General features: G+C 35.7%; 1 protein-coding gene across 3 annotated transcripts in view; it reads left to right on the top strand.

Annotated features, from left to right (window-relative positions):
- The window catches only part of RNF32 (ring finger protein 32), a 63138-nt gene extending 39095 nt beyond the window's left edge, over positions 1-24043 (top strand). For 2 of the 3 annotated variants that reach the window (XM_072652103.1, XM_072652104.1), the window contains exons 8-9: positions 20558-20725; positions 23757-24043. In XM_072652103.1, the coding sequence (XP_072508204.1) occupies positions 20558-20725; positions 23757-23999 (411 nt within the window). In that variant the 3' untranslated portion in view covers positions 24000-24043. The remainder of the gene's footprint in view (positions 1-20557; positions 20726-23756) is intronic. The other variant, XM_072652105.1, reaches the window with a different exon arrangement.
- The last annotated feature ends 3024 nt before the right edge of the window (positions 24044-27067 follow it).

Here is a 27067-nt window from a genome sequence, read left to right as displayed (position 1 = left end):
TTGAGTTTAAGGTAAACCCCCTTAACTGCCCTCCATTAAAAAGGGAATGTATAAATGTCTTTAATATATTCATTTATATCTAATATAGACAATGTAGTAATCCATCTAATACTAAAAATAACCTGGAAGCTTCAGACAGCTGGAAACTTCTTTAAAAGAAGGGATTTACGGTCCTGAGTGATTTTTTAAAGTTAATAAGCATCATATCATAGATTTAGAACCAGAAGGGACCTCAGAGTTCGTCTGGTTCAATCCCTCTTATTACAGATGACAGAACTCGGACCTGGAGAGGTTAAGTGATCTGCCCAAGACAGTGTTGCCTTCGTGACTACATACACCATTAAGGAGACATAGAATTTAAAAACTTCATAGGTGATCGAAAGATAACCCATGTTAATGGGTCCTCCTTAAAACCACATTTCTCTGCACAGGCCCTTCTGAATCTTATATTATTACATAATGACATAGGATTTAAAAATTTTTTAACAATGGTACATGCTTAAGATGTAATTCTGTAAGTCTCATAGTTTTTTTAAGACCAAAAAAAAAACAAAAAACAAAACAAAATATCCCAGCTTGCTCCTCTAGATAAAAGTAAATTGCAAGACCCTTGGAGCCCAGTAGGTGTCAATAGAGCCATTATTTAAGGACAGATTGTGTCTGTGTTTATGGATTTTAATGCAATAAATGGCAATCAGAAGAGAGCAAATCGTTTCGTACCTTCCTCATGAAAATCACGATAATTGACATTAAACTCAGAAGTTACATATCCAGCTGTCACCTCAGATTCAGTATGGTGAAAATAAAATTCCTTTTGCAATGATTTTTTATACATAGTACTTTCCAGCTACTGTGGGCATTTCCTACCTCACTGAGCTTCATGTCAAAGGATTTGAGATGGAAAGGATCTTTGCAGCTATGTAATCCAACCTACTCATTTTATAGATAGAGACATGAGCTGCTCAAGGTCACACAAATAGGAAGTGTCTCAGCTGGAATTCAAACCCAAGTGCCCTCTCACTCCAAAGTCATTACTCTTTCCACTACCCCATGTTAAAGGGTCCCTTGAACTTGTCTTTTTGAGTTGCCATATTTCCCAAAACTCTGGACCCAGAGCATGCAAGAGACCCTGAATGTATCAAGGGATGAAGACCCTTGAGCTGACATAATTGTTATTGTACCCCAAGTTGGACTCCCTAAGTGCCCTTTAGAGGCAAGACAGGCACCAGCCAGTCTGTACCAGGCTGGGATAATACTTGTGCAGCTAGGGTCCTTTGCAAATAAGCACACCCTCCTATATTCATGGCTTTTGCCATCACCTTCCTCCTCCCCATGGGGAGTGTCTTTTTTCCCAGCTTAGCTGCACCACTCTCTGTCTCATGTGACACTCCATTGCATCCTGCGCCATCTCCAGCCATCCCAATGAATATCAGGCCACTGGATCCGGATGGCATGGGAGAAGAAAGTGAGTTTGGTGACCTTGAACAGCCCTCTGTCACTCAAATCGAAGTCAACTGCAAGTCATGTCATCATCTTGATGTCATGGTCCTCTTTGAGAACAAAGGACAAACAACAACCACCACCTTCCTGGCATCCCCTCCTCCCTTTGTCCTGCTTTTATAAAAATGTAAACTTTTGTAAAGACTGAGAACCTTTTGGGTTCCACATGCATATCCATTTCTCTTGTAGTAAACCTGGTTTTCACATGTGTTGCGACATTGTGATTGCCTGTTGACACCCATTACAAGTGATAACATCTCAGGGTAAAGTTGAGAAGTTCTATCTGCTACATCCTTTCATTTGTGTCTTCTCCGTTATGTTATAAGTTAATTACAGTCATTTTCCTGGAGACTTCCCACCCACTCCCTCCTCAAAACCTCTCTGAATGTGGACTCCCAAAAAGAACCACTCTGGCTCCCTCATTTCCCTAGCTTCCTCAACACCTGGCCAGCTTTGTCCACTTACCACTTTCCACATGTTAACCATCTTTATTTCTAGAAACTGCTGTGACTTTGTGTGTGCATTCTATTTACTTGTTTGCATGTTATAACCAACTGGAAAAGTGAGCTTCTTAAGCCCAGAGATGGCTCTGTTTTATTCTGTCCTTATCCCCAGTGCCTGGCACAATACTTGGTACACAATAGGCATGTAATAAATATTTCTTGAGTTGTCCAGTTTTCATTGAAACTTGCCATCTTATTCCTCTCCTTAAGACTTTTCTACCTTGGAGTCTTTGCTGTAACCATATTCATAGAATAATTTCTTTCTCCCATCCATGAAACAAGCCCCTACTTCTTTGAAATTGTACTTTAGAACAACTGCCTCCAAAGCTTCTAATCATTAAAAACTAACACTTTTCAAACTCAGGACCTCATTTCTGACCTACTCTTGGACTCCTAACACACTCTTGATCTATATTAGTGGTAGTTTTCATCCCCCATGAGTTAGTTCACCTTCCTGAAGACTGTCAAAGAGCCAGTCTCATCTCTACTTTGTACCTGTTGAATGAGTACTATTCACCTCCTGTGTACTAAATAACTCACGTTTGATACTATACAAAATTGATAGTGTACAAAATACAGCATAGGAAGTAGGTTCAGTTAGATGGAAGGTAGTGAAAGCTACCACTGAGTCAAACTCCATATTATTCAACCTTGAAAATACAAGCAAATCCTAATTAGTACAAATAATGAATCTCCTGAAAGTGGTTACATTATTCCATTTCTCACTGCATATTTCCATGGAACATTCCAATTATGATATTTTACATAATTATAACTTCAAATAATATGAATTCTAATGCATACAACCACTTCAGGGGATTTTTTTATTCACAATAATCAGGACCTAGCTGTATTGTCTAGGATTCATCTAGTGGCTTTGATTGCGATGTAATTTAAAGAGCCAGATTTTAGAAAAAATATAGTTTATTTTATATTGTCTTTGTTAACAAGGCAAAAGAATATTCTTAATTCCTGTTCATAATAACCAGTAGCAAGTATATTCACTAATACCTATATCAAAATTTTCATTTTGTAGTGGTACATTTTCTTGTGTTTTGATTTAAGGAAAGGGCAAAGTTATTTTAGTTTAGTCATGCAGGAGTGAAATAAATATCAAATAATATTTTAAAACTAGATCAACTTAATAACAAAAACCAATAAGTTAATAATAACAACAATAATAGCTATAAATAATAATTATCATGCTAAGGGCTTTGCAATTATTATTTTATTTGATTCCCCAGAACAACCCTGGGAAGTAGGTGCTATTATTATCTCCATTTTACTGATGAGGAAACTGAGACAAAAAGATGTTGTGACTTGCCCAAGGTCACAGAGCTAGTGCATGAAGCCAAATTTGAACTGACTGCAGACGCAGTGCTGCCACTAGCTGCCCTGTAGCAAAAGTGACCAAGTACTATGAATAGGTCTATAAGTAAAAGAATTAGCCATCATCCACATATGTGAACTGCTACAAAAGTCTTTCACTTTCCAATTTTGCTTAAAATTACGTTTTATGTTATAAATTTAATAACTACTTAAAAGATAATTCTTCTAAGGAGAGCTGTAGTATTTTAGCACTAATTACCAAACTAAATCTATGTGAAGATCAATATGAATGGCATATTTGAATTAACTGTTTTCCTTTAGATGTCTATAGATATAGATATATATGGATATATCTGTATTTTTTATTTAAGAGGTCAGCAATTTTTTACAATCTGATAATCAAGATGGCCTTAATATCTCAACATGAATGTTTCATTAGCATCTCAAGCTCAATATGCCCAAAATGAAATTTAGCTAAAACTGTCCTCAAACGCTACCTCTTCTTCCTTATTCACATATGTATCTGCTGAAGACATTTTATTCTCCCCACTTACCCAGGTCCAAAACTTCAGAATAATTTTGAACTTCTTTTACTCTCATCAGTCACATTCATTGAGTTATAAATTCCTTTATAATTTCTCTACCTACATTTTCCTCAACTCCTTTCCCTTTCTTCTACCATCACAACCACTACTCAAACTCAGCCCATTGGCTAAAATAGCATTTTTCTCATGGGTTCCTTACCTGTCCTATGCTGACAAAGAATTTAAAATACATTTATTCCTGTCTTGCTTGACTTCCTAATGTAGACAGACAGATCAAGCATTCACTAAACACTTGACTATGTGCCAGGCACTGAGCTAACTGCTGGAAATACAAATACATTACAAGGAAACGAGACAATGCCCTGCCCTGGAGAGCTTACATTCTAAGGGGCAGGATGGAGAGATGATTCATAAAGAGCAACTAGAGAGGGATAAGCAAAGCTAAAAATATGGTGACCTCATAAAAAAAATGTGTGCCACATTCCCTATCTATAGCACCCTCTACTTCTCTATTTAAAAAAAATTTAGTTAACAAAAATTTATTTTCTCTCTCTCCAACTTTCCAATCAAATTAAAATTCCTTTATTGACCATATACAAAAATGTATATGTTACATTCTGCATCCTAAATCTATCAACCCTTTGTCAGGAGGCAGATAGTATGTGTCATCATTAATCCCTTATAGTTATGGATGGTCATTATATTTATCTTAAGCTTCCAAAGTTATTTGTCTTTACAGTAGTGTTGTTATTGTATAAATTGTTCTCTTGGCTCTTCATTTCATTCTTCATCAGTTTTTATAAGTCTTCAAAATTGTTCCTTTTAAAACATATTGATGTTCTGCTATTAATTATTCTTCTGGTTCTGTTTATTTCACTCTGTATCACTTCATATAAATCTTGCCATGTCTCTGAAATCATCTATTTCCTCATTTTTATATGATAATAATATTCCATCACATTCATATACCACAACTTATTCAGGCACTCCTCAATTGATGGGTATTCCTTTAGTTTCCAGTTTTTATCACCACAAAAACAGCTGCCAAAAATATTACTATATATCTAGTATCTTTTTGTATTTCTTTTATCTTTGGGGGACTGTAAGTCTAGCAGTAGTATAGTTGAGTCAAAGGTATAACAATGCTATTTAATAATATTTTGTGTATGATTCTAAGTTGCTTTTCAGAATTGTTGTATCCATTAGTTGAATATACCAACAAATATGTGGGGAGGGGGGGAACGGAGGGCAAAGGATACATTAGGGAAGAATGGGACAAAAGATGGAAAAATTTGTTAACACACATATTTGAATTGTGCAAGTAGAACTATACATAAAAATGAAAGGAATAGGGGGAACAGATAACATTTGAACTTCACTTTCATGTAAACTGACCAAAATGAGGCAGTACACACACACACACACACACACACTAATTTAGTATAAGAATATATTTCACCTTAACAGAGATATAATTAAAAATACGAAGTGAGGAAAAGGCAGCATAAAAGGGAGGGTAGATTCACGAAGTGATTAGTCATAAACAAAATAAGCCCTAAGCTTGGAGAAAGGACAGAGGAGAGGTTAAATTGGGGGGGGGGGGGGGGAGAGGAAAGGAAAGAGTAACAATTTGAAATAAATAAGGAGTAAACAGTAAAAACAAAGAAAGAAAATTTTAAAAAGTAAGATAATAGGATGGAGAAAAATAAATACTAGTAAATGGGAACTATTACAATTATGAATGTGAATGGGATTAATTCACCCATAAAACAAAAGATTTGCAGAACGAATTGGAAAGCAAACTCCAACAAAATGTGCTTCACAGGAAACACACGAGAAACAGCTTCTGTGTACTTAAAGGAAAAACTAAATAAATTATGAGGAAAAATAAACAGTAAAAGTACAATTGTGGGGGAACTCAATTTATCACTATCAGGCAATCCTAAAGAAATCAAACCAGAATATAAACAAGATACAAGTTAGAAACCTGAACTTCAGAAAAATTAGTTATGCTAGACCTCGGACAATTATTGAATAGAAATGGAAAGGAATATCCATATTTCTCAGCTGTGCATGGCACCTTTTTATGAAACTGATTATATCTTGGGACATGAAAATCTTCTAAACAAATGCAGGAAAAATTATACACTTACTTCACTGACCACAATGCAATATTAAATAAAGGAAGAGCCAGAGAAAAAGAATTAAAAACCAACTGTACTAAATAATTTAATCCTTAAAAAATTGATGGGTCAAAGAAGAGATCATAAAAATGACAAGTAATTTCAATAAAGATAGTGACAACAAGATGCAACATACCAAAATTTTGGGAGGCAGCCAAAGCAATCTTTAAAAAGATTTACTTTATAAATATTTTACAGAAATATTTTATTTTATAAAAAATTATGTCAACATTTTTATGAACAAAATAGAGAAAAGAACAGATCAGTGAATTGGGAATACAACTAAAATTACCATAAAAACCACTTTTTAAAAGCCAATTAAGCAACAAAAATGTATAATTTGGATTAGAGGATTAGAGATTTAGAATATCTATCTGAAAATCAAAGACATAATTAATAATGTGGGAAACAAACAACAACAAAACCATTGAATTAGCAGATGACTTTTAAAAATAAAATAAAATACATGAACCATTAGCTAATTTCATTAAAAAGATGAAAGCTAAATTACTAGATGAAAAATAAGAAAGCGCTCAAAACAAATGAATAATAAATGATATTATTCCAAACTATTTTGCCCAACGGTATGACAAAAAAGCCTGACAAATAAAATAAATGTATGTTTATAATAAATATAAATATCTACATAAACACAATAGAGAATAAACAACACAATTTCAAAAGGGAAAAGTGAATAAATCATAAATGAACCTGAAGAAAAAAAATTCCAAGACCAGATTGACTCACAAGAGAATTTTATCAAACACTAAAGGAATGATAATTAAATTAATAATTAAGAGAAAAATTCCAATAAACTGTTTACAGTTACATAGCAAATAAGGGATCCTACCAAATCCCTTCTATTACACAGATATGGGTAGATATATAAAGCAGAAAGAGTTAAAACAGATAAAACTATAAATCAATGTCCCTAATGAACACTGATGAAAAAATTTTTAAATATTCATTTCACAAAGATTCTACACTATGGCCAGTTTGTATTTATAAAAAAGAATGCCAGGTTGGTTTAATATTAGGACTACTATAAGCAATCATATTAATAACAAAATAAAAAATCATGATTATATCTATAGATACAGAAAAAACCATTGACAAATACAATGTCCATTTCTCTTCAAAAACACTAGAAAACATAGGAGTAAATGGTCCTTAAAGTAATAAATAGTACTTATCTAAAACCAAGAGAGAGACCATCATATGTAATGGAAATAAACTAGGATCCTTTCTAATAGAATCAGAAGTGAAACAAGGATGACTACTGTCATAATTCCCATTTGACAAATTACTGGAAAAGCTAGCTTTAGCAATAAGAGAAGAAAAAGAAATTGAGGAAATAACATAATTAACGAAGAAACAAAATTGTAATTTTTGCAGGTGATGTGATGGTATACTTAAAGAATCCTAAAGAGGCAACTAAAAAATTAATTAAAACAAAAACGTTAGCAAATTTCCAGACTATAAAATATATACAAATCATTAGCATTGTTGTTTATTACCAATAGGATACATTATTAGCTGTTTAACCTTGTGCAAATCATTCAACCTCTGTTTACCTCAGTTTCCTCAATTGTAAAAAAAAGGAGAGAGCATCTTCTTCCCAGGACTGTTGTGAATATCAAATAAGATTATATTCGTAAAGCACTTTGGACAGTACCTGGCACATTTTAGGCACTATGTGAATAGCAATGATAATAATGATGATTGCATTTTACATTGTAGCTTTAAATGTACCTCCCTCATTTCCTCAATTACATTATTAACTCCTAAAGGGGAAGAGACCCTGTCTTCTCTGAATTCCCTATCCCCCTACTCCCACTCCTTAGCACAGTATCTTGCCTGTAGTAGGACAATAAGTTTTTGTTGAATTAAATATAGAATGTCAATTTCAACTCAGAATTCAGTTCATTTTAATGTATACATTTCAAAAAGGTTTTCTGAATTGAAAATCTGCACTAAATAAAAGTATAAAATTAGAACATAAAGCACAGAGCACAGCCCTTGAGACTAAAACTAGGCTTAGTAGATAAGAAATTACTTTCCCAATGGCCCCTTCATTTTTAAAACTAGGTTGAAAGCTAAAAGGAAAATAACTTCATCATGCCATGAGTCCCTTTAAATTTCATTTGTGATTAGATAGTTGCTACTGTTTTTTCCTTTATTGGCCCCTTCCAATGTTGCCTTTTGACCACATGTATTCACCACCACCACTGTCCAACTTTTAAAATGTGCTTAAAACTTTATAAAGTTTTTAGAGATTTCCATACTTGGCTTAAGGGTTACCAAAGTAATATAATATAGCAGAAGTTTATGTCAAATATGATCCCTCTGATAAGGAAGCATAAATGAGGTAGAATGTTATGGTGGAAAGAACATTGTAACTGGAGTCAGAGAACCTAGGTTCAAACCCTAACTTCACTACTTAACCACCATTGTGACCCTTCAGATGGGTTAATTGAGGCAGTTAGACTAGATCCATCAAGACGCATTTATTAAGAGCTTGCTATTTGCCAGGCACTATGCTAGGCACTAGGGTACAACTGCTGTTGTTTGTTGTTTGTTCTTCATTCTTAACAAGGACCATGACATTGGGAAGTGAACTGGATTGAAGTGAGGCAGGACTATGCAAAGTTACCTTCCTCACTCTCTCCCTCCAGAGCCATCTGGATCCAGTAGCAAGATATAGATTAGGATGACTGCAGATGGCCCCACTGGGACACGATGAAAGAGATGAAACAGTTCTTGTCCTCAAGGGGCTTATCACAGACTCTAAGAACTAGAACAGACCTTAGGAGTGTCCAATCCAAAATGTGCCTACGAAAGAATCCCATCAGTCACATCCCCAACAAATGAAATTCTCAAATTCTATGATTTCAAGAGATAAGGAATGAAAGATAGAGATTTAGTATTTTAAACATTTTTAATCATTTAGGAAATACTCCTTAACTATTTAAAGTTTCAGGATCTGAACAAAATGTTTGTGTGTGTGTGTGTGTGTGTCCTTTGGACTAGTTCAAAATGTAGAGTCCTTGTAAATGACCTTGTCTTCTATATTCTTAAGTTTTTATCCCTATCTGTACTTGAGGTTTTTCCTCACTTTTAGTTTTCCTGTGTGTCATATTTCCACAGATAGAAATATTGTGGACAATGAGAGTTGCTTTGTTTTTGTCTTTGTTCTTTTTTATTGATGCACTTTGACAGTAATTTCTTGATTTATTCTTCCTCCATTAAACCTTTCCTTACAAACTGGAAAAACAGTTAAAGAAGACTGTCAAAACTATCATTTTTGGTAGAATAAGCAATATTTCGCACCTTCATACTGAGGGAAGAGATGTCTGTTTCATCATCTGTTTTCTGGGACCAAGATTAGATATTGCAATTAATCTGATTTCAGGTGTCTTTTAGTGTTTTCATTTACATTATTATAATCATTGTTTATTGTTCTCTTTGTTCTGCTTACTTCACTCTGCATCAGGCCGCTAAAGTGTTCCCAATGTTTCTCTGAATTCTTCATATTTATCCTTCTTTTATTCTATTATAATATTATACAATATTCTATTCTATTAACAAACCACAATTTTTCAGCCATCCTCCAATGAATGGGCATCCACTTTGTTTCCAATCTTCTGATACCACTAAAAGGACTGTGAATATTTTGACCTCACTTTTATCTCCTTGAAGTACATGCATAATAGTGAGAAAGAATTGTTTTTCTTAACTAGTGGTACAAAATCTGCTGTGCTTTCAAATGTCACTGCAATAGTCCTAACAAAACCGACTCACAATACAATTCAAGGAAACAGTGTTACAAGTATTGATTCCTTCAGAATATATTGAAATCTTGTGGCAAGAAAATAATGATAATAAATCGTGGCAATACAACAGAGGTCAAATGTTGAGTTTAATATACTTAAGTGTAACAGAATTAGAATTTCAGCCAGAAATATCCTTGCCAGAGTAGTAAATTGGTCAGATACAGTAGTCTCTACTACACTAATTCATTCAAGTTCTTACTAATTTAGATCAAAGCAGCTTGGAAAGGTCACCGAAACCATGTTATGCTAATATCTGTCACCATTGTGTACAGAAAGCCCCAAGTGTTGCCTAGAATGTAGTGTGTTTGGTCCTTGAATTTCTTTGATCCTTATCTAGGAACCTTGCTTGCCTATGTCATTGGATTGAGGTATGGTCTTTTATTGCTGCAATTAAATCTTTTCAAATGGCTTACATTATCTCTACCTTAGCTAAAAGTCCTGACCATTGTTTCAGAAGTTAGGTAAGTAATTTGTAAGATGATGTAGTTGACTTTAGGCTCCCCTTTTCTTCCCCACGCCGCCTGCGTGTGATTTCTTGGACAATTTTCATTTAAATCTCACCAAACAGAGTAATGGTCTTGAAGTTTGTTTAGTCCTTTGACTTCCTTTATCACCCGGAGATGGCAAACATTCTGTTGCTAACTTGAAGTGGCTCCAAGCAGCAAGACTTGGAGGACATTAAACCAGTAAAAGCTTATCAACTGATTCATTGATATGCTGTAAATTCCAGTCTTTTCATTTTGCTTTTGAGAGTTTCCATAAGTCAACACATTAGTAAGCAATTTGCTGACATTAAGATGGATCACTTTAAAAGGTCTCCTTGGTAGACAAAGTTCACCTGGGTGCTTTTGTTAGGCTAATTGTTTTTAATGTGCATCTGGTATGTTACTTGTAAATGACTGAAAATTGTTTCATATATTAATAGCCCAATGTTTTAGTTACTGAGATAAATCACATATTTCAAATATATAGGATAGTTTTATGTACATTAAGAAAAACACGTACTTAAAACAGAAATTCTCCTTTTTCAAACTTTTGTTTCCCTTAGATTGGGATGTTTCTGTTGAGTCAAATTATTTTAAGCATTACATTTTTTTTTTACTAAAATCAATCAGATTTTTTCTTTTTACCAAATTCTGCTTCTCAAATTGCCAGAGATAATCTAAATATGGTATTTAGTGAAGTAATAAAACAAAGAAGGAAAAAAATTAAACATCAGGATTTGCCAGCTAATATAAGACTGATTCCTCTTGGCACTGTTCCCTTTCCACCCTCACCATGATCCCTCTCCCCAGCTCACCCTTTATACCCAGTAAAACCTGGTGCACATAACCAGGACAAAATAAATATATGCTGAAATGCAGCTTGGTGGGGGTGGGGTGGGGGAATAGGGGTAGGGGAGTGGTAGGCAAAAACACTGCAGCAAAAGACTTTCATCAAAATCCTTCCTCAGAGAGTAACTGTGGGACCCTGAACAAGTCGTCTGGCCTCTGTTACCCTTAGTTTCCTCAACTATAAAATGAGGATGATAGTAGCACCTTCCCTCCAAGGTCCTTGTGAGGACCAATGAGATAATAAGTATATAGTGCTTTGTAAATTTTAAAATAGTATATAAATGCTGGCTATTCTTATTATTTGATCCTTTAATACTTTAAAATAACAGTCAAGTTAATTCACTTTTCAATCAGAAATATCATTATACACTATAGATAATATGTGTGGTAAAAATTTGCAATAGAGGTAATATGCCATAAAATGTTACCTAGCCACTTAATAGAGTATGTTATCATTTAATCATAGTTCTGGAAGTGACCCTGAGAATCATGAAAATAAAGCTCTTTACCCTGTTCTTTAAATACTTCAATGAATCTGTGATCTCATCCATGAAGATTATTTTCCTCAAATGGTACAATTTGCAATTTCACTCATGTCTTCGTATCCTATAAAGTATTGTCCATTGCTACCCATAAGTTCTCCTTAGAAAATTTACTTAATATGTTAGTCACATTTTTTCAATCAGTCCATTTACAATCAATAAGCATTTAAGCACCTACTATGTACCAGGTACTGTTCTCGGGATACAAAGAGAAAATCTCTGCCCTCAGGAAAGGCAGCCTCCCTCTTAAGTCTTCTAATATTCCATTGATATCAATGAAGTATTCCAGCTGCCCATTTATTCTCTTTTTTTCACTAAATGACTGGCCCACTTTTTTTCTTTACCATATCTGATTAATATTTTTATGCCATTTGTTACTAGTATGTCATCATTAATAATATGCTATACTTACTTAGACCCACTATATGTCTTCCGCATTACCCTTTAGGTTACTTGAAATGATTCTTTGGACTTTGTGGTGTTCTACTCTGTTCTACCTTAAAGAGAAAATTCAGAACTCATCTTAATATCTTCCAAAATCTTGCCACATATATAGCCAAGAAGTCATTTGCAATTTAAATCAGTTCCCTCTTCAAATCAAATCTATAACTATTGAGTACCTACTATGTGTGAAGCATAATGCAAATTTTGAAGAGGATGGAGAAGAGCAGAAAAGTTGACTTTTACCCTCTCCTTGCTTACTTACTGTCTTCTGGGGAAGACAAGACAAAGAGGAAGGACATAATAAAATGCCAGGCAAAAAAATGCCAGGTGGAATTATAGTCAGTAAAATGACTTTTCTCCATCCATCCATCCGTCCTCCTCCTGGCCTCTCTGCAGTCACCTCCGCCTCCTCCTGCAGACCCTCTCTAGACACTGCTCTCTCTGGTTCTCCTTTTCACTCTCTGACTGCTCTGTCTCAGCTTCTTTGCTGGTTTTTCCCATAGCTCATGATCACTAACTGGGTAGCCTCTGGAGTCCTATACTGAACCTTCTTCTTTCCTCCCTCTCTACTATCTCACTTGGGTTCAATTACTATCCCCATGCAGGTGACTCCCCAATTTATATGTCCAGTCCCAGCCTCTCATCCAAGCTAGCCGTGCATGCCTTTTAGATATCTTGTCCTGCATGTTCCATAAACATCTCAAATTCAACATACTCCAAACAGAACTCACTGTCTTTCTCCCCAAATTCTCTTGCTTTCTGACTTTCCCCCATTACAGGTGAGGGTACCACAATCCTTCCAATCACTCAGATTCAAAATATCAACATCATCCTTACCTCTGATTTGTAATCACCCCACACAGCCAATCAGTTGCCAAATTTTATCATTTCTGCCATCATAACATCATATGTATATATCTATATATCTATATCTATATCTATCTATATCTATATCTATATAGATATATATATATATTCAGGCCCTCATCTTCTCTTGCCTACTCACTGCAGTAGTCTTCTAACTGGGGTCTCTGCCTCAGTCTATCTCCCTGCTTCAGTCTGTCTTTCACTCAAATGCCAGGGTGACTTGTCTAAAGGATAGGTCTGACCATGTCATATTCTCTCTCCCTTCCCCTTCCCAGTGAGCTCCAGGAGATCCTTCTTTATCCCTAAGATCAAATATAAAGTCCTCGAATATTTAAAATTCTTCATAACCCTTCCTAGTTTTTCAGCCTTCAACCATATCGAGCAACACTGCCCTACTTGACTTTCCTTAAATATGACATATCCTTTCTGTGTCTTTTCACTAGTTTCCCTCCACACCTAGAATACTCTACCCCTTTACATCTACTTCTTAACTTCCCTGGATTCCTTCAAGACTCCACTCAAATCATGCCTTCTGCAAGAGAGCTTTCAAAACAAACAAACAAACAAGCAAACAAACTCCCCTCATTGGTGCTTTTCCTTCACATTACCTTCCATCAATTCTGATAGATCTTGTAATATATCTAGTTATTTACATGTTCTCTCTTCCATTAGCATGTAATTGCCTTAAGGGCAGGGATTACTCTTGCCTTTCCATCCACCAGCACTTAGCACAGTGGCCTGGCACATAGTAAACAATAAATGCTTGTTAATTCAGGGAGTTGAGTGCTTCCTGTCTTGGAAATCTTCATGAAAGAAGAAGCATTTGAACAGGGCTCTGAAGGATGTGTAAGGTACTTGGCCAGTAGAAAGGAGAAATAAGGGCAGGACCTGGGAGGCATCACCTAGTCCAGCACATTTCAAAGAGTTGAAGTGCCTCGTCCAAAGTTATGCCTAGAATTCAGGGCAAAATCAGCTTAGAGAAATATCTGTAGCAAAGTGATCCAGCAATTTGGCCTTGGCCCTTTTCTGGTCAATATTTTATCAATAATAGATGAAGGCATAGCTGGCATGCTTATCACATTTGCAGAGGATACAGAACTGAGAAAAGTACCTAGTACATTTTATGGCACAATTGCAATTCCAAAAGAACTTTCTAAACTAGAACAATGAAATACATTTAATGAGATGAAATTGAGTAGGGACAAATGTATTATAGTCACTTCTGGATGCCATAGTTTAAGAAAGGGAAGAGAGGGCCTGATAAGATGGAGTGTACCCTGAGGAAGGCAGCCAAGTCCTAAGGAGGTCTCAATAACATGTCACATGATCATCAGGTAGAGAAATGCAGAAAAGGAGGGGGTGGTTCAAAATGGGCTTTTTCCATCAAGTCTATATTGATGTCTCCTTTCTTTGAATTTTTCTAATACTTTATATCAATATTGTCACTTTATAAGCCTCATTCGTAAAGATTCATTTCCTTTAGGAATATATTGGCTCCTTAAAAAGCTGTCGCTACAATTTTAGGTATATTGCCACCAAGTTGAGGTAGTATATTATGGCCATATATTCCAAAGAGTAAATCTTAGGTCAGGGTTTAAGAAGAGATAGCATGCTTTTCCAAATCTTATTTGAATCAAAACTCTCTCTTAAAACATACATGGGAAACATGACTTTTTGGAGTGTTTACCAAACCCTGTTGCTAGGTATATACCCCAAGGAGTTCAGTGATATAAAGAAAGCTTCCCATGTACACCAAAGTATAGAAGCACCTAGTGTAATAGCAAAAATTGGAAAGCAGAGTGAATAGCTCTAGATTGGGGAGTAGCCAGCAAAGTGTGGCACATGAATGGAATGGACTCTTACCTCTTGGTAAGAAATGATGAATACAGAGAAGCACAGGAACATTTCGCAAAATGGAGTAAGAAGGACCAAGAAAACAAAGTACACAATGACAGCAACAATAAATGGAAAGGACAATAACAAAATAACCAAAACCAAATGCTGTGAATTATAATGATGAAGCCTGACCATAAAGAAGAGCTAGGAGAGCACACCCCTCTCCGTTCTTTGTAGAGCTGGGGGACTGTGGGGGACTGAAAACAGTCTGGAATTATAGTCACACTGGGAAGTGGAGTTTTGCTAAACTGACTTTTTTCCCCCTTGATATAAAGGATGGATCTCCGAGACATGTAAAATGAGGAGGTTAAACTAGATGATTTCTAAGATGCCATGTGTTCTAACTCTGTGAGAAGAAGAGAACTATGAGTCCTATAAAGACATAAACAAAAAATGTTTAAATATAGAAAAAATTAAACCGCATTTAATAATTTCTGAACAAAATTTAAAGAACAGCAACTCTCTGCTGTCTTTTCTCACTATCCATATATGTAACTATTACCATTCCTATTCCTTCCTGTTGAAGGCTTCAGAGAAAGACTCTACTCCCTTTTCTTCCTTTTTTAACTTTGATATTTAAAAAAAAAAAAAACATGCACAAGACTCCCCTCCTCCAGAGATATCATTTGGCATCAAAAGCCAAGTTGCTTATTTCACACTGGGTTCTAATAATATCCTTGGACTACAGAGTTTTACAAAGTGCTTTACATTCATAATCTCAGTGGATATTCACAACCACAGGTATCATTTCCATATAGCAGATAAGGAAACTGGAACTTAGTGACACTGACCATGGTCTGGCAAACAGCAGAAACCAACTTGAACTCCAGTTTTCTGACTCCAAATCCAGCGTTCATTCTTTTACAACACACTGCTTCTCAGAATTCCTCTTTCTTAGTTTTTTTTTTCCCTCCAGCATTTTGTCCATGAGAATAGTGAAGTTTTTAATGCCCCTTGGAGAGCCACCTTACTGGAATTAAAGAACCAAGGGCACAATACATAACATCATAATGGATGATTGGAATGGAAAAAAAATTATTGTGCTTATATGAATTTCTGCCATCCATCTCATGGAACTTTAAAAAAATAAGGAATTTATCATGCACTTATTTTTAAACAAAATAGATTACAACTACATATATATGTGTATATGTGTGTCTGTGTGTGTATAAAATTCATTTTACATATAGTAAATCCAAAGCATCTTATTAGTTATTCCCTCTCTATTCCTTTACTATTCTTTGTCTACTCAGTTCAATATGTATACAATTTTCCTTTTATGTAGACAGTCAGTACATGTACTGTTCTGCATATTTCCTTTTCTTTGTTTTAAATAATTTCATATGCATTTTCCCAAAAATTTTTATATTCCTGTTATTTTCAATTTGCTCATGTTAATTCTTGAAACAGATAAAAATTCTAAATGACCCTCAGTTGTAGGCAGTATTCTACTGCCATAGTGCTGACACAGTAGCCACCAAAAAGGCAGCAGAGAATAACTAAGAAACACAATTTTTACATTATCTACAGACATTAACTGTAGATAATCTGCCCAACAACCAATCAGTTGACACGCTATGAGAGAAACTGAATCACATGTCAATGTAGCCTGTGAGATACTAAAACACCCAGAGGAAGGTCTTCAGCAAGTTGGGTGGATCCTCACTAGAGGATGTTGGGACATGGACAGGAATCCTAGAGAATGAGAAGTTATGCATCTATACTTGTGGAAGGAAGCAGTACTCCAACTGATGAGATCATAGATTGAATGAAGTGATTATCACTTTGCAAGTCCCTGTAGTGTTCCATTGCCCTGATACACCATAGTTTACTTAGTAATGCACTAATTAATGTTTAGGCAGTTTAACATTCTCTGTAACTAAAAACTGCTAGATAGATCTTTTAACAGCTATCTACTGAGAGGCAGTGTGAGATGATAGGTAGCATGGTATGGGTTCAAATTCTACTTAGCCATGTGACTATGAGATATTCACTTAACTTCTCTGAACCACAGTTTCCTCCTCTGTAAAACTGCCATCATCACTTAGCAACTCTCCCTCTTTTGACACTTATACCATCCAAATATATCACCCAATCAGATCCTGGTGGCAATTATTGAAACAACTTACAGAACATTCCTTTTTCTTCGTAAGTCCAAGGACTTGTTCAAAGTCTCTTTCTCCTCTCCATCTCTGCCCTTATAGGAAAGGACTTCAACATATCTGACGTCCAGTCAAATACCCTAACTTCTCAGTTCTTCAGTCTACTCAACATACATGACCTACACATAGGGACAGTCATACCTCTAATCTTGCTATCACCCAAAAGAATTCCACCACTATGGTCAATAACTCCAAAATTCCTTTACCTGACCATAATCTTCTATTATTCCATCTTTCTTTTTGTCTTATCCCCACCCCCACATATACACACACTCTTTGCCCATACTACAATGTCTAATCCTTCCATCCCTCAGTACTTTTCCCAAGTCCTCATGCATACTCTGGCTACCCTCTCCTCCCCAGCTTTGACCTCTTGGTGCATCAGTGCAATCTATATTATGTTCTGCTCTCATATCCCCTGCACACTTGTCCTGTTGTTGATCAAGTCGTGCCAAATCCCAAGCCTGTATTACTCCCACCATCTCCTTCCTCCACTCCTATTCAGGTAATGCTCAACAGATCTGGAAGAAGTCACAAAACCATGCCAATTGATTCACTACAAATGTGTGATCTCAACTAGGCCCTCTCTGAAGCAAGGCAATCCTACTCTTTTATCTCTTTGCATTTATTAAAGTATTTGCTCCAAATCTTTTCTTCTCTTCAGATTCCCATGGCACCCTTTTCTCCTAATCTTCTCACCTAAGGACCTGACCTCATACTTAGAGGCTGCTGGTGGCATAGTGGCTAGAGTGTGGGCCCTGGAGTCAATAAGTGCTGAGCTTAAATCCAGCCTCGGACACTTACTGGCTGTGTGACCCTGGGCAAGTCACAACCTCCCTTTGCTTCATTTTCTTCAACTGCAAAATAAGGACAATAAGAGCACTTACATCCCATGATTGTTGTGAGGATTAAATATTTGTAAAAAGCACTTCTCACTATGCCTGAGACATAGTAGGTACCATATAACTGCTTAGTCCCTTCCCTTCCACCTGTTTCAGAGAGAGAGAGAGAACATTACTCTGAGCTCCTTCTCCTTTAGTTTTTCTCATCTCACATCCCTGACATCATCTTCACTATCTCTGCTTTCATTCAGATCTGATTAAGAAGTGACCCTTCTCTTTAGCAAGGCCATCCCCTTTGTATGTCCCTTAATCTCACCTCCTCTTCTTTTTTTTTTTCAAGTAACATTCATCTACCCTTCCCCCACTGTGCAAATAAAAAACAAATCCCTCAATACATTGTTACATAGTCTTGCAAAATAAATTCCCACATAACCATGTCTGAAAATATGTCTCTTTCTGCATTTTAAATTCATTACCTCTCTGGCAGGAAGTGAGTGGAGTATTTCATCTTCATTCTTTTGAACACATAATTTATCATTACATTGATCACAATTCTAAAGTTTCTCCAAGTTGATTTTCTCTATTGTTATCATTGAATTGTTTCGTTTTTCACTTCACACTGCATCCGTTCATAGAAGTTTTCCCAGTTTCTTCTCATATTTTCTATTTCATCATTTCTTATGACACAATAATATTCCATTGCATTCATATACTACAATTTGTTTAGGCACTTTCCATTAGAAAGATATTCCCTTAGTTTCAAAATTTGGGCTACCATGAAAAGAGCTGCTTTAAATATATTTGTGCATATAGATCCTCTTCCTCTTTTTTTGATTTCTTTGGAGGTATAGGCTGAGAAATGTTTCTATGTACATCCCAATTAGGGCAAATAATTAATTCCACAGTGTCTGCATTGTTTAAATTTGTACTGCATGTTAGCATTGAACTAAAATCAATTACTATATTTTACATAATTATAACTTCATAGTGCCAATAAGCAACCACTTCATAGGATTCATTATATGCACTAATGAGTACACTATTTTCAATTAATTTTGTTGATTCTTTGTGGTTCTTTAAGCACATCATGTTATCATCTGCAAAAATCAATAATTTTGTTTTCTCTTTGCCTATGCTTGTTCTTTTGATTTCTTTCTTTTGTTTTTTGCTATCACTGGTATTTCTAGCACTGTTAAATAGTAGTCTAAATAATAGGCATCCTTGCTTTACCCCTTATCTTACTGGAAAGGTCTCTAACTTTACTCCATTACATCTCTTGGATTTAAATAAAATACTATGTACTATATATTTTCTTAAAAAGGTCCATTTATTCCTATGATTCCTAGAGTTTTTAATAAAAATAAGTATTGAATTTTGCCAAAAGTTTTTTTAGCATCTATTGACATCATCATATTAGTTTTACTATTTATATTATTAACATGACCTATTATATTATTAGTCTTCTTTATTTTGAACCAACCTTGAAATCTCGGTATAAACCCAAGTTGGTCTTAGTGAATGATGTTTTTAATATGTTACTGTAACCTAGTTGCTAATATTTTATTTAAAATTTTTGTATCAATATTCCTTAAAGATTTGTAATCTCCTTTCTTTGCTTTCTCTCCTTAGTTTATGTATCAAAACTTTGTTTGTATCATAGCAAGAGAATTAATGGTACCTTCTCTTATTATTTTACTGTCTTTGGAATTAGTTGTTCTTCAAATGTTTAATATATTTCACCGTGAATCCATTAATCATGGAGTTTTTTCTTTTGGAATTCACTAATGGCTTGTTCATTTTCTTTTTCTTGATATTGGATTTTTAAAATAGTATATTCCTTCCTTTCCTATTCTGAGTATTTCATATTTTGTCTATTCATCTCTTTCGTCCAAGTTCAGTTTTGCTAATATGCAAATGAGTGAGATAATTTTTAATAATTTCTTTTATTTCTTCTTCAATTGTTATAAGTTTTCCTTTTCTCATTTTTATACAAACAATTTGGTTTTCCTCTCTCATTTTCTGATCACACTTTCTAACTCTTTATTTTATTAGTTTCCCCTCTCAATAAAAACCATAGCTCTTAGGTTTATTAATGAATTCAATGACCTTTTTTGCTTTCAGTTTTAGTATGCTCTTCTTTGATTTTCAGAATTTCTACTTATTTTCCAGTTGGGGATTTTTTTATTTGTTCAAGTTTTTTTAATTGCATAATCAGTTCATTGACTTGTTTCTCTCTTTTGTTGGTGAAAGCATTTAGAGATATAAATTTCCCCCTTAGAACTGCTTTAGATGCATCCCATAAGTTTTGGCACATTGCCTTATAATTATCATTTTGTTTGACGAAATCTTTTTTGTTTCTATTATATTTGTATTCTTAGTGCTTATTAGCACAATGACTGGCACACAGTAAACACTTAATAAGTGACTTACTTATCTAAAATGCCCCACAGCCATTAGGGCAGCTGAGCTCACAGAATTGTTTGATTTCTTACCTAAACCCAAATTCAACATTTTGCTTGCTTTAAACTAATCCAAAATTTAAAAATTAATAATAAATAAGTTTTCCTCCTTTCTTAGTTCACAGAAATCAGCAACAGGATCTTGTCTTCATATGACACAAACATAGAAGAGCTCTTTTCTGAAATTGATTACTGCATAGCTGCAAACAGAAGCATTCTTCAGCAGTTCGAAAAAAGGCGTGATCGGGAAATTACAGAAGATGACTGGGAGAAAATACAAATGCAGGTCGACTTAGAGTTACTGGGGTTTTGTTTGTTTGTTTGTTTGTTTACTGAACTCTAACTGTACTAACTACCAATAAGAAAGCAACACATTTTTTCAGGAGACAAGAAGGCATGTTGTCTCTAACAGTGTTGAGGCAGGGCAGTAAGCTAATTCATTTCCTAGATGGGCTTCCTCTTATAAAACTCTCTAGGAAGTTGTAGGCAGCTAGGTGGATCAGAGGATAAAGTGCAGGGACTGGAGTCAGGAAAATTTATCTACCTGATTTCAAATCCAGCCTCAGACTCTTACTAGATATATAACTCTGGGCAAGTCATTTAACCCTGTTTGCTTCAGTTTCTTCATCTGTAAAATGAGCTGGAGAAGGAAATGGAAAACTACTCCAGTATCTTTGCCAAGAAAACCCCAAATGGGGTCATGAAAGGCCAGACAGAACTAAAGAACAGGAGTTGTAACACAAAAGATCTATAATTCTCTCTGTCTCTCCCTCTGCTCAAACCCCTAGCCAAAGCTAGTGTTCTAACAAAACACCTTAGTGTAAAACCTCTTTTTTCTTCTTTCCCCTCAAGTTTCCTCTTCCCAATGGCATTCTCACCTAAACTAGCAAATGCCGATGGACAACTTTATGAAGACAATATAAACTTTATAACAAAAAAAACGTAAACAAACTTTTCCCAGGCTTAAAGGATGTGGGTTCAGGCTCCCATTAGAAAGTCCAAGGAGAACATGGAGATATCATATTACAGTCTTGAAGATTTCCAGGCCAGCTCCACCCCTTCAGGCTGCTTTCTCTATCTGAACTTCCACTGTCCAGGCTCCACTCACTTTCTTGATCCCTCACCCTTGCTCCCTGTAGAATCACCTTCAGTTCTGAGCTGAAATACTTCTGTGCTCATTTGAAAAGATCAGGAGCCCTTAGTCCTAAGGGACTATCAGAACTCTCCCTGATGTGCTCCCTTGGCACTTCATGGCTTTTTGACTTAGATTTTCTTCTTCAATAATTCTTCCTCTTGAGAGACTCCATATTAACTTATGGTGATTATCTAGTATGTTTTCCAAATCTTCATCTCTGTAGGCTATGCTACCACCAGGCCATAGCCTTTTACCAAATATCCATATCCAAACAATTCTGGGATTCTGAATGACCACGTTTGTTTGGTTGTTTGGTTTTTGTTTATTTAAAACTGTTCCTCCTGTGGGTCCATGCAAATTAGCAGACAGTAAAAAGGTACCATAACAATCCATGTTCTGAAGAGAAGTATATTATCTCTCCCTCTAGTTTAGCTGCTTTTCTAAACTAAATTACTCATATGCAAACAAGCCTTCTCAAAGCTTCCTATCCTTGGAAAGGTTGGGAATGATCCATCCAAGCCCACAGGAGTGTCAGCTTCTACTCTTAGAAGCAGGATGCTAGCCAACACATCCAAAGGAAAAGTGTCCTTGGACCAGTTGGTCTTTCCTAGCTTGTGCCCACCCCACCCCCCCCAACTATTGCGATTCTGTTGTCTCCTCACCCACAGCTAATCTTTGAACTAGTGGCACTGACCTTTTTCTTCCTGGAACAAATTTCATCTTCCAACCACCAGCAGTTTCACTGGCAGCCCCTGCCCATCCCAACCTCCTCAATACATATTTAAAAAATGGAAATGTTGTAAAAGGGAAGACTAGCCATACAGTTTTAGTTTTGTGCGAAGTCCTGCCTATCTCCAACTCTGACAACTCTAAAAACAACCCTGGATGGAGGCTGATAGAAAGTGAAAGGAAAGACAAATAAGGAGGAAGATTTCAAGGAATTGGACTGGAAAAAAGCATCAAGCACAGAGAACCTTAAAACTTATTTTAACATAAAAATATGAAGATGTCCAAAGAAGCTGGTAATTACCAGATGGTGGTCACTTAAAACCAAGTGGGTTTTGTTTTTTTTTATTATATTGATGAATAAGTTACTTCATGCTATTTGGTAAAAAGGAATCATTTCTTAGAAATATTCAAAATATATGAAGTAATTTGCTTTTTCACAGCAATTTGTCACAACTTGGTGGTAGACTATTTAAGCCTTTCATAAAAAAATTAACTCCAGATAGCATTATTTAAATCTATTTTTCTTCATTATTATCATTATAGATATAATGGCTAACATTTATACAACACTTTAAGGTTTGTAAAGCTCTTCACAAATATTATCATTTCATTTGATCCTGAACAACCCTGGTAGATAGGGACTAATATTATTGCCATTTTGCAAAAGAAGAAATTAAGGAAAACAGCTGTTAAGTGACTTGCCCAGGATCATACAGATAAGTGTTTATGTCAGGATTTGATCTCAAGTCTCTGTGATTCCAATCCCAACATTCTATCCACCTAGCAAGACAGTACAGCAGGAATAACAATAGGCTTGGAGTCACCATGACTTTATCATTCTGAACCTATGTTTCCTCACCTATAAAATGGGGAAGAGGGGGTCTGGACCAGATGGACTCTGAGATCTCTTCCAACTCTAGAACTTTGAGTCTATGATCTTTTACACCAGTGAAAGCACAGGGTCTGACCATCAATCATACCCATATACCCAAAATTATATACATCATTTTGAGAAAAGTTTATCTCAGTTTTAAAAGAGTGGCCAGAGATTTTGCTTAAGTGAATATTGTACATACTGCTCATCACAAGTGAGATCTACTAGGCAGTGTTTATTTTTTATTTTTTTAGAAATTCAAATCATATATCAAAAATGATGGGATCTGTCCACAAAATTTAGTCTCAGTCCTCTTAAAAGTTGTGTTCAATTTTAAGACTGGGTCATTTAATACACAAATAGACAATGGAAATTTCCAGTCAATCTAACCCTCACTAAATATTAACCTCACAGGTTTGTTGTGAGGAAAGTGTTCTGTAAACTGTTAAGTGTTTAATACTGTGTAGTGGAGAAGAATGCTCTATGGATCTTATCAGGTAGGCTATTTCTTGACATATTTGACTACTGTTTAAATCTTTGCCCAAGTAACAGTCCTTTAAAAATTTTCTTGTGTTGCAGGCATTTCATCAAGAGATATTTGACTGTTCCATTTGCCTTACACCCCTCTCTTTGAGCAATCATCTTCTGTTTACACCCTCAGAAAAAACTGATAATCAACATTCCCGGGAGACTGTTCTCTTGTCTTGCTCACATATGTTTCATCACACTTGTCTCCTGGCTTTGGAGGATTTTTCCTTAGGAGAAATACATACTTGTCCCCTCTGCCGCTCCTATTATCAAAAGAGAATTCTTGAATGCTAAATTTACATTAAATTACATGGTTCTATTCCAGAAAAGTTACATAATTTTGAGAAAAGTTGTCTTAATTTTAAAAGAATAGCCAGAGATTTTGCTTAAGACTGTACTGTACACACTGCTCATCCCCACTGAAGCACAAGGAAGAATTCATTATTTTTATAAATTGACATCATATTTCAAAAATGATGAGGTCGGCCAGCAAATTCTCAGTTTTCTTAAAAGTTATGTTCAGATTTAAGACTGGGTCACTTAATACAGAAGAACGAGTAGTTAGACAATGGAAATTTCCAGTCACTAAATTGTCAATACCCTTTCAGAAATTAGATTTCAGATAACTGTTCCAGGGGCAGCTAGGTGGTACAGCACCAGGTCTAGAGTCAAGAAAACCTGAGATCCCACCTTAGACACTTAGTATCTGTGTGACCCTGGGCAAGTCATTTGCCCTGTTTCCCTTTGTTTCCTCATCTGTAAAATGAGCTGGAGAAGGAAATGACAAATCACTCCAGTATCCTTGCCAAGAAAACCCCAAATGGGGTCATGGACAGTTGGACATGACTAAAATGACCAAACAACAATTAAACAAACTAACTCTTTCCTATGTAGTTCTGACTGACTATAAAGAAAGAAGCAGGGAAAAGGAAATAGGTTTTGAACCAAATAGGGCTCCCACAGGATGTTTTGTTCTTTAGTCGAACAAAATCTGTGGTGGGCCTGAGAAAGAGTTCCATATACCAGAACCCCCAGAGAAAAAGTTCTGAGCCTGGAGAGAACATTTACCTCAGGACAGAATCCGAGAGGTCCTACATGTATCTAAGGTCATAAGGGAAGCTGGTTAGCTCCATGTGACAACCTGGAAAGGAGAATGGCAAGCTTCTGACATGATTCATTTTGGCAACACACACAGAAAAGATAAGCTCCTCCCAACCGGAGGAGGGAGGGTTTTTTAATACCCCTCCCAAACATTCCTTTGGGCCAGGGAGAATTCAGTAAAAAAGACAATGGAACTGGAAGCCAAGGACATTTCTGTGGCAACTCATCAATTTAGGTGATGTCCTGCATCAGCACAATAACCGTTAGGGGCAATGGTCCTTGGTAACTCCAGTGTACATTTGTAGGAACATGGCCTCTAGGCCAGGGCCCCTCAGAACAGAAGCAAGAGAGAAGCAACTAACTTTCCTCTTGGTGATATAACAACATGACTGAGCAGCAGCAGATGACATCTGGACACCACCTGTACTTCACAATTTGCCTACTGTTATCATTTACATGGTAAGAAATTAACTTCTTCAGAAAAATACATACATTATTATTATATATTAAGCTCCTGATTTTCTTTATTAGTTATTTGATGTTAATGTTCAGTTGTTTCTGATCCCATTTGCGGTTTTCTTGACAAAGATATTGGAGTGGTTTTCTTCTCCAGCTCATTTTACAGATGAGGAAACTGAGGCAAATAGGGTCAAATGACTTGCCCAGTATGACACAGCTAGGAAGTGTCTGGGGCCAGATTTTAACTTAGGTCTTTCTGATCCCAGGCCTGGTGCTCTATTCACTACGCCACCTAGCTTCCCCCTTTATTGTTAATTGTCTTTTTTAAAAACAAAACTTTCATATATATACATACAATTATCCCTTCCACATCAGTGGGATATGGCATGGAAAGGAAGCGTGGCACTCCCACGTTCTGGGAAATCTATGCAAAAATTTTTCGCCATCTCTTCATACCAGAGAAGTCTGAATTATTATGAAATTAAAAGATAAAATATGTTGATATAATACAATACTGTATATATACATATTTTATGCATTTCTGAGTTTCTAAACTTTTTCTGTCATCTCCTGGCCTATGTGTGTCATCTGTGGCTTCTGCAAAACTCCCAAAAAGTTTCCATTTAATTTTTTATGCTGACTCACGATGTATCGAAACTGCAATGGGGAAAGTCATGATGTGGAAGGAATGACTGTGTATGTGTATACACACACACACACACGCATGTTTCACTTTGTTTTAGGGAGAAATATTACTGTTCTATGTAAAAACTTTGTATAGCTAAACTACAAAATGAAAAAGAAATCTACCCTTCAAAAGTTAAGTCTGCAAAATATTTTCATCCCTTAATATAATACAACAGCAACTATACTTCCCTGTATAAATTATGATAAACATAGGAGAGTTTCTATTTTTTTTTTGTTACAAATATACCCTATCAAGTAAAAAAATATTTCCTAAGAAACTAGACTTTGGTATATGAAGATTTGTTTCCTTATTCAAAATTTAAATCTTAGAACAATTTTAGCTATCCAAATGTGAAATGGGTAGCCTTGAAAGGTAGTTGATGCTTCCTCCAGTTGGAGCTGACTGGTCACCTGTTGGAGATTTTGTAGAGGGTACTATTATTCTTATCCAATTACTCTCATCCAATAAAACAAGCATTTATTAAGCATCTGTACAAGGCACCATGCTAGGTGCTAGGGATACCAAGATAGAAGTGGTCCCTGCCCTCAAGGAGCTTATATTCTATATCAGGTCATTTAAGGAAAGAGAAAACTCAAAGAATTAGGGGAATAGGAAGTATGGCTTATGAACTAGGACATAATTGAAGCTAGAGATTCTACAAGGAAGAGGGGAGGAAAAACTATTGCAGGTACTTGGGACAAAGAAGCAGGAACTGAGAAACTTGGGGAAAAGGCCAGTCTGTCTGAAACAGAAGTATCTTAAGGAGAGTGGTATGAAATAAACCTGAAAAGTAGGCTGAAGACAGATCATTTGTTTTAAATGTCAAGCTGATTTTATATTTTCTCCTAGAGGCACTATGGCATCATTGAACCTTCTGAAGCAGTAAAGTGAAATAATTATTTGTGCTTTAGGAAGACTGTTTTGGCACACATGTAGACTGAAAACTGGAAATCAAATTAGTCTTTTGCAATAGTCTTGGTGATAGGTGAAGAGGGCCAGAGTTAGGATGGTGTATAGTGATGAATGGGGGCTATGTTGTGGTAGCAGAATTGATATGCATTGGCAACTGATTAGATGGTGGGGTTTGAGAGAAAAGAGTTGAAGATAACTTTAA

This window comes from Notamacropus eugenii, chromosome 3 (assembly GCF_028372415.1).
Source record: "Notamacropus eugenii isolate mMacEug1 chromosome 3, mMacEug1.pri_v2, whole genome shotgun sequence".
NCBI lineage: Eukaryota > Metazoa > Chordata > Mammalia > Diprotodontia > Macropodidae > Notamacropus > Notamacropus eugenii.
This window is presented reverse-complemented; position numbering and strand designations above follow the sequence as displayed.